The 8,873-nt window shown below is 35.9% G+C and overlaps 1 protein-coding gene across 1 annotated transcript; it reads right to left on the reverse strand.

The window, feature by feature from the left end:
• Window positions 1-2,117: 2,117 nt before the first annotated feature.
• LOC144658492 (alpha-endosulfine-like) lies at window positions 2,118-8,133 on the reverse strand. The gene is made up of 4 exons (XM_078518925.1): window positions 8,016-8,133; window positions 7,850-7,936; window positions 7,605-7,770; window positions 2,118-3,817 (listed from the first exon to the last, which is right to left on the reverse strand). The coding sequence occupies exons 1-4, from the start codon at window positions 8,052-8,054 to the stop codon at window positions 3,762-3,764; spliced, it is 348 nt and encodes a 115-aa protein (XP_078375051.1). The 5' UTR covers window positions 8,055-8,133; the 3' UTR covers window positions 2,118-3,761.
• Window positions 8,134-8,873: the final 740 nt, after the last annotated feature.

Consider the following 8,873-nt stretch of genomic DNA (forward strand, 5'->3'; position numbering starts at 1 on the left):
GGCGTAGCCCACAAGCGCGTTATAAATATTTGTACATTTCTTTGCTGCCGCCTGCAAAACATCAACGAAAAACAACCGAGTTCACCTGAATTTTTTGTTTGGAGTTTCAAGAATGCTTCCTTACTCACATGTAACTACTTTCAGCTGCACAAATCGCTAAATTTTCTGCCGAAGGAACTTAGGCTGAGTGTAAAATGGTAGCTTTTTCCAAAATTTCCGAAAAAGAGGACAACCTCGCAAGGTAGACCCAAATTTTCAAAAACAATTTCCGGGAACTTTCAGTTCCATTTGATTTTGCTTCTGAAATTTCCAGGGTTTCCGGTTGAATGGTTCGCATTTCGGAAAGTCAACACTTTCCGGATTTTCTGGAAACTTTCCCAGGAAATTTCTGTACCATTCGTCCTTGTTCCGAAATTTCCGGAATTTTTGGTCGAATGGAAAGCGCCCAATAGATCCAAAACAAAGAAAATTTTCCCAAGTTTTTAAGGACGGTGCCTACTAATAACAAAGTATTTTTGCCCGGCCGATGACTATACAAGAAATGTAGATGTTACCAAGGGCTACTAAAATTCAAAAAGAAAATTGGGGGTAGCCACGCAAATTTTCGAGATAATTAGGTTTGAAATCTGGAAAAAAGTGCTGACGTGGCATTTTAAAATAAAGTAGAACTAAATACAATTTCCTTGCAAATTCCATTTGAAATTGGTTTTTCATGAACAAAATCAACATTAAATATAACAATCTTTACAATAACTAACAAATAATGTCTTCGGAACTGCGTGATCCACGTTTTTATTAACAAAATAATTGCGTTTGCGCCATTTTGTTTCTAGCACCTCTCACTTGCACGGCCAGAAAATCGGCCTAAATTTTTTTTTTTCACTTAATGAAAAATTAAACATGTGCTCTATAGACTTACCACTTACATTTTATAAAATAAAAAGTAGGGGTCACCACGCGTTTTTAAAAAGTTATACCAGTTGTTTTCAGGTTCTATGGGATCGCTTTTGGGGTCTGTTACATTTTTCCTATCCCCTCCCTAGCGAGTTAAATACTGCATCTCGCGCGGCACTACGTCATTTGTCACGGTTAGCAGTTTGCGGGTAACGTTTTAGCGCTTAGCGATTTGTTTTTAACTGTTAATGTGAGCCATTTTCAGTGGTTAGCGGTCAATGGTTACTGATATGTTGCTTTTCCGCTGTTCCTGGCTTAGAATATGTCCATAAACTGGATTTCGTCGCAGAGAAAACTTTCTTGATTTTTAGTCGCGCGCTTGTTCGCGTAGTTGAATTCGTCATTTTGAGCGAGCAAATTAATTAAAAGCGCGCGCGCCCAGTGTGATCGATGCATTCGTGATGCGCAGAACAAGTGCGCAGTAGCAATAGGAGGCACCGTCCTTAAACTGAGGTATCAGACCTCCCATTACCTTCATGTACTTAGTTATTCCATTTTAAGTCACTTTGAAATGTATGTTGCCTAGCATACAAAATGTCGTTTAACATCATGCATTGTAAATGACCAAAAAACAAGAGTTTATATGATACAGTTAATTCTCCCTGGCTTTGTTGGCAGTCCCTTTTTTGTGCACCTTACATCCAGATTTCCCCATGGCCATTTTTTCACTGGCACTTTTTTTTCTTCTTGCACCTGAGGGACTAAGAAAATAGAGGGACTGCTCATAGCCTAAAAAGGATAACTCTCCCCTTAAAGTATAAACATAGCAGACACAGAGCATTGAGACTAATGCAGTGGAACAAACATGGCATGTTTGTGAAAACTGTATCTGATTTTCATGTTCACATATAGATGCAAGCAATGGAACAGGATGACATCATCAAGAAGTTGTTCTGCCAGCATAAAAAGGGAATGTCGCATGCAGAATATGTGCTGCAAATATCACATGAACATGCCCAAAATTAAAATTCAATTTGGTTGTTTAACAGGGGTGCTAACAGTATAGTGTTCTCAGTATTAACTTATTGTAATATCTTAAAATTTTCCAATCAGCATCTAGTTAGCCTCAAACAGCACTTGTTTGTTTGTTTGTTTTTTAACAGAAATCCATCTGCATTTTATCTGAGGTCTCACCCATGTAGGACTCAAAACATGAGACAGAAAAGTTTTACTTAATCTTTATTTTTTACAAATAATATCACATATTTACAACTTTCACAGCGATAGCCTACACATCAATATCTCCGGAAAACATTGAGTCTGAACCATAAGCCAACAGTATTTCTCTCTTCTGGGAGAATCAAGTTGTAAAATAATTCAGGAAATTAATATGTAACAGGTAAGCTGAGCTCTTATCCATGCTCATAACAGGTTACATGAAAAGTAGCAGCTACAACAAACACCCAACTTGTCTCTGTAACAAAGCAGTGACACAACTAGTAATGATGACATGATTTGTGTAAATAATTAGCAGATTGTATAATAAGCTAGGCTCCTGCCTCCTCTGGTCACTTGTTTTCGTGAGTAGGTGTCCAGAACATTAAATAATGTTCTAGCTTATAATTAGCCTGCAGTTATTGTCAAAAATATGGCATGGCTTCTGATCATTAACAAATCCTAAAAACGTTCAAAAATAAGCCCTGGGCTTACATTTGTTTCTAAGACTGTGTTAGAATTGTTTTTAGGAAAGCTTATTTTGGATACATTTTGCAACGGAAAGTTTCCAAGCTACATATAAGAATACTTGAGCGTAAGTTGTCAAAATAATGAAGTCTCTAAACTGAACAATACACATGTAACACCACAAGCTCTTCAATGGATGAAATTGTGATAAAGGGTAATCATTGCTTACATTTTAGAAATACACCTGATTAAAAAACAGTACTAACTCCAGAATTAGTTTAGCTATCATGCCAAGTAAGAAAAGAAAACATTTACAGCTATTTGCACGGCTGCCAAAGAATTCCTTAACCCATTTTTTAATGGAAATATTTATCTCTACCAGATTTGCTATCACTATCAATTTATTGCAACAATAGTTTTCCAGAATAAATAAATTTTCAGTAAATGTATTCTAATAACAACACCAAAGAACACTAATGTAAACAATGATTGCCTCATAAAAATAATACAAAACATCAGAACCTCATAATCAGGCTAACAATATGAAATATTCTCTTTGAGAGCTAAATCTAAAAGAGACAAATTTTATAACCTTATTTGGGGGTTTTATTATTGGATAGTTTTTGCATGCACGTTTATTTTTATTATGGGATATTATTTTAAAAGCAGGGGGCGAAGTTGAGGGATTATTGGTGAACGTTTGAAGTTTGCTACTTGTTACTCAATTTCATCAATGGTTACAGGAAAATTCTTACTTAAGGGGTGGCACTGTTGAAGCATATTATCAATACAGTAATGTGTCTCATTATTTAACCAAGTTAGCACATACAAAAACAATACATTATCTTGGCTATTCCAATCTTCTTCAGTCCATTAAGTCTTCTTACAAATAGTAGTTTGTTAACATTTAACATAGCAAGAAAATTACAGCTGCATTAGTTAAATTCACTAGAAAAAAAGAATATTATTTAAAATTACAACTATTTCAACAAATGTTTGACATATTACAGTATTGAATGAACAAGCTTTAAAAGCAATCTTAAGCTTACAGGCAAGGTAGACTCAAGGCACTTATTACCTCAGAAGATAGCTGTAGGTCATATTGCTTACTAAAGAATAGTCAGTCTGTTATTTTTAGTTTAGCTGAAGAAGCTGAAGTCTTGAGTACTTTCCAAACCAGAGGTTTATTGATCCATTACTAGGTTATACTCTCCACTTCTTGTACGACTGTGATAATCCGCTGCAGCATAGAGCAAGAATAAGTTACATGTATGCATATAGAATTTAACATGTAAACAAGTCATTGCTATTTAAAAACAGATTAAGCAAACGTTATGTTAAAGATGACAGATGAGTTATTCAATTTAAACATTTGAAGATGCAGTTAATGGGTTAGAACAGCATTATGCAAAATTATTTTACCCAGGAAGATTAAAATGCTGAGAACTGTGGTTAATATGATAATAAAAAAATATTTTGACTATTTAGTTTGCCATTATTTTAATTAAGTTTGAAACAGTTATAAACATATACCAATAACCAGTCATAACAAAGCAACTATTGACTGAAATAAACAGTCACACATTTTTTAGCTGTCTGTGTACTAATTTTATTACAAAGTAAGAATGTACACCTTAGTTTCCATGTCATACATAAATGACATACAAGTAACCCATCATGAGCCAGTCACGAGAACTGAAAACAACTTAGTATCACACAAATGCCACCACATGTATTATCCTAGTTTTCTAACAACTGTGGCTAATTATATTATCAATAAGAGATAAACCTTAACCTAAACACAGTTCAAAAAACTTAACAACCTCCTAATAATGAAGTGGCCATTTTTGTCAATTCATAAAGAAGTAATTACATATCAGTTATGCAACTGTCCCCTTACTGCTGAGAAATCTTATGAAAACATTACAACCTGAAGATCCTTTTGGCAAAGCACCTTAAAGCTTACTACCATTTGCGTTCATCCACGAGGCGTGACGAAATTAATGCGTAGTTTTACTTTTAAACCTCAACGGTTTTGTCTGTTATGTGTCACTTTTGACCAATGAAACGTTTGCGGCCAGGTTGCGAAATTGACAACGTTTTGGCACCATACAATCATGTTTTCTTCACGAGCTATCAATATTTTTAAGATTTGCCTGCTTACTTCGATAAAAGTCTGTTCAGAAAATATTATTACAATGGAGAGGAGAAAAGATGACGAGTTTGGAAAGAATAATCGTCCAGGAGTCACTTTAGAACAAGATTTTTAATGCTTGATTCAATTGTCTGAAGTGTCACGTTTTCAGGTAAATCCGTTAACTTTTTAAAAGTAAAACTACGCGCTAAATAGGTCACGCTTCATGGATGAATGCAAATGGTAGTAAGCAATGTGACATAGATAGCTATCACTAAGAGGGCCTGCACACACTCAGATAAAACAATTACTATCCAAAAGGACATCAAGTTATTCCAAATAGAGCATAGTAATGTAAGTTGTGACAAATGTAATATGCCTGCAGTATTTGGCAATGTTGCCACTGAGATTGATGTGCAGTACTTTTGGGATTCTGCAGAAAATTTAAAGCGTCCGCAACAACGGCAAAAGGTAGAATGAATAAAAGAAGAAAATGGTAGCAGGCTCGAATACTAGTAAGAAAAAACAGTTTATAAAACATTTTTTAACATTTCCTTTTTTAATGTAATTCTGTGGAAGCAAGCTAGCTCTAATCAAATAAATTTTAGAAGAATTTTCCAGTACATGAAAGCAAATGCAAATGTGTTGGACGTAAAATATAAACTTGAAGATTTATTTATACTGATATGCAAAATTATGCTAGCAGCTATATGCCGTTATATTTGTTTGGACTTAATTTTAGTCATCCAGAAAAAATATTGTTAAAATTCATGGCATGAAATTTAAAGCTCTGCTATTAAAACCCTTTTATAAACTTTAACGCCATACAACAGAGAGGGGACATAACCTTATCCTGAATAAAGACCAAGGTAGTATAACATTGTGCCATATCACAAAAGAAAATGTCAGCCTGTATAAAGTTTTGTTTTGTTATGTTTTGTCCAATATTATAAGTAAACTGATACTATGTGAAACTACCTGTTTGTAAATTTGAATGAGTAATTGGAAACGTTTCCTAAAAATTTAATTCTTTTTTAACATGATTTTTCTGCTGAAATGCTAAATTTAAGTGTCACGAAATAGGTCATTTCCTTGTTTTGTTACCCTTTGCCTCTTTTTCAAAACAAGTCCACATGCAAAACCATTCAGATAAAAACAAGTTTGATTTACATAAAAAAAATAGACCCGTAGGTGAAACTAATTTTCAAATGAATGGTTTTGCATAGGCCGTTTTACGGATACTGCGGCCATAATGATTTTGCCCCCTTCGCATCCTATAATGCTCATTGAAATGATTTATTCTTTTTTTGTGATAATTCTGCAATTACCAAAATAAAAGAAAAAATATATACTAGGAGTTGCTGATAGCAAGTAAAGTGCTGCGAAGTAAGTTATAAGAATAATAATAGTAGGAACGAACGGAAGGTCATAGGAATGTTTCGATGATCACATTTTCAGATGTGAAAGATATGATTTTTCTCAGTGAGTTAAATGCTAGTAATTCACTTAGTTTATATAATAATTAGTGACATCGAGGAAAGGAAGCAATGTAACATAACATAGCACGTGCAAATTTGATTGCAAAGCCATCAGAAACAGCAATTTATTATGTCAAAAAGCTCAAAGCTCGTTCCATTACAGCGCGCGGTCATTATGGAAACGTTTTTGTGGGGCCTTCGCAAATAATCTTCGTAGTGTTTTTGCTGTACATATTTCCCGCTTAAGGCTCAGAAAGTAAAATTTTTCCTTAAATTAACTTAGTAATGAATAATTATGAAAGCGAATTATAAGAAGGCCTCATAAATTTGTTATTCATCAGAGCTGGCGCATAAGGGATGAAAAGACTGTTTCTCCGGCACTTTACTTGACCATCTTGCTCAAGAGAGGTTTCTTGGGAAGCATTTACAAAGTACTGTTCAAACAGAAGCGCAAGCGGCAACACTTAAAAATTTAACTTCTTGCTCTTTAGCGAAAAGGACATCGCAAACAACAAATGCAGCTTCCACATTTTACATACCGCTGATCATACGTACTGTATATACTCAAAATCATCGCCAGTGAAAAAGTCGAAAATCGAGTGTGTCGCATATATAAAGCGCCCAGGCCCCACGCGGACAGTCACAAATAGTGTGCTGCTACGCTAAGGCTTCGCAGCAATTATAGGATGCAAAGGGGGCAAAGTCGATATCCGTAAAACGGCCTATGCAGACCTATTTTGAAACTTACAACAGTGGACTATCACTACCCATAATACCTTTCGGCACTATTGCAAACATTTTCACGCTCTTGTTGACAACCTTTCTCAAAACTACTGTATACTGATGATATTGAGAAGGTCACAGAAAGCTCAACTAATATCCATTGAAGTGTTTACAGTCCACCAATAATAAACAATAAATGCCCAAACTGTTCCTACACTGCTTATAAAGAAAACTGATAAATATAGAATGCTGCTTCATTTTCTTGGTATATGAGGCAACTCACATGCCTTGGAAGAGTTTCCTTGATGCAAGTAAAACTTCACGTCAAAACAAGGCTAAAATCTTCTCTGCTTACTCTTTTAAGAATTGCATGCTTTACTCTTAATTATTCAATTTGCGTCTGTTTATATAAGATCTTTTTACATATATATAAAATGTCTTACTTTTTGCACAAAAACTTGAATTAATCTACATTTCACAAAATTTTAACACGTAATTTAAAGTGTGTTTCTTAAAATAGGTAGCTACCTTTGTAGAGCAAAAAATATTTAAAAGCTCAGGATCAAAAGCAACCCAGTGTTGCAATGGACGCATTCAACTTGTGTTCAGAATATTACTTGCTCAGCAGCAGTCTGCTGAAAACTACCGAGTAACTGCCACTTGTGGCTGGTCATGAGGTTCCACCAACTTACTAGGTACAGATGTTTTCCTGTGTGGAATGTTCTCAGGTGTGGGAATAGCCTTTCCAACTCCTAGCGGCATACAAGGCATTGGTTTTCCTCTGTTTAGCGCAGCAGCAGGGCCCCCTTTCTTCTCGCTTTTCGCCATTGCATAATCGCCGGAATCAAAATATTTCACCTAGATAAAAAAAGACCAAACCTTCCAATGTAACGGAAACATTCAGGACTTACGTCTTTGGTTTTATAATTCAACGTACCCCTCTCTGCATTCTCTTTTTCAGAATATCAGTCGCGACTGGTTTCTTCCCTGGAAATTTAAGTGCCAACTTCTGCTCTTCTGTGAGCTAAAGTAACAGAAAGATACGCAGTAAAAGTGAGGATAAAGTGAAAGATTACTGGTCCATTGCCAACATCGAATTTTACCTCGCTTGGCTTTTCTTCTGGAGCTGTTTCTTCACTCATCTTCGTAGCCAATATAACTCAGCAACCCAAAATGGCGGACTTCAGAACTGCTGTCCTCGCTAGTGGTGCCAAATTTGGTAATGTACGTCACCCAAAAGTGACCCTGAAGGGGGAGGGGTGGGGAAGGGCCGACTTGTCGGCGTCGTCACCATTCCCATCACAGCGGCTAGCGGCCCGAGTTTTTGGGCGTGGACAACCCATACCGATCAATCAATAAATCTTTATTTTCCCATAAAGATATTCCATGTTTACAGCCGTCTCTATAATCTGTATAATACCCTATTCCTCATGGAGCAGGAGCTCTCAACAAACCTTTGCGGGCTTAACGGATCTTTAATAACGGGGAGAGTCCCTGTTACAATAATCATGTTACGCTATAAATTTAATTAATTATAGATAAGGCCCGATGAATACATAGAAAGTGCTTTTTAATTGAAGATGAAGTATTCAACATGACACGAGCATGGGACAAAGAAAAATTCTGAGTCCCCGACGGGAATCGAACCAATGGCCCAGCTCACAACGAGTCTCTCGTAGCTCAGTTGGTTAGAGCGCCCAACCGGTATCTGGGAGGCCATTGGTTCGATTCCCGTCGGGGACTCAGAATTTTTCTTTGTCCCATGCTCGTGTCATGTTGAATACTTCATCTTCATTATTTATTACCGAGCTTAAAATTTACCATCTTTATTAATTATTTGCTTTTTAATTTTTTGAGTTTTCTTTTCAAAAATAGCTCTTAGTCGGCGTGATGGGCCGTGTAGTGGCTCAGTCAGCAAAGTATGTTTGTTTGTCACACCAATCAAATTTCAGGTATATCAG

Source organism: Oculina patagonica, chromosome 1 (assembly GCF_052425735.1).
Source record: "Oculina patagonica isolate OP01 chromosome 1, crgOcupat, whole genome shotgun sequence".
Classification (NCBI taxonomy): domain Eukaryota; kingdom Metazoa; phylum Cnidaria; class Anthozoa; order Scleractinia; family Oculinidae; genus Oculina; species Oculina patagonica.

Excerpts from the sequence above, each read along its gene's own strand:
- LOC144658492 (XM_078518925.1), bottom strand. The coding sequence starts at position 8,054 with ATGAGTGAAGAAACAGCTCCAGAAGAAAAGCCAAGCGAG. Across the intron at positions 7,771-7,849 it reads AAAAGAGAATGCAGAGAGGG|GTGAAATATTTTGATTCCGG; the intron begins GTACGTTGAATT and ends TTTTTTATCTAG. Across the intron at positions 3,818-7,604 it reads CAGGAAAACATCTGTACCTA|CGGATTATCACAGTCGTACA; the intron begins GTAAGTTGGTGG and ends TCTATGCTGCAG.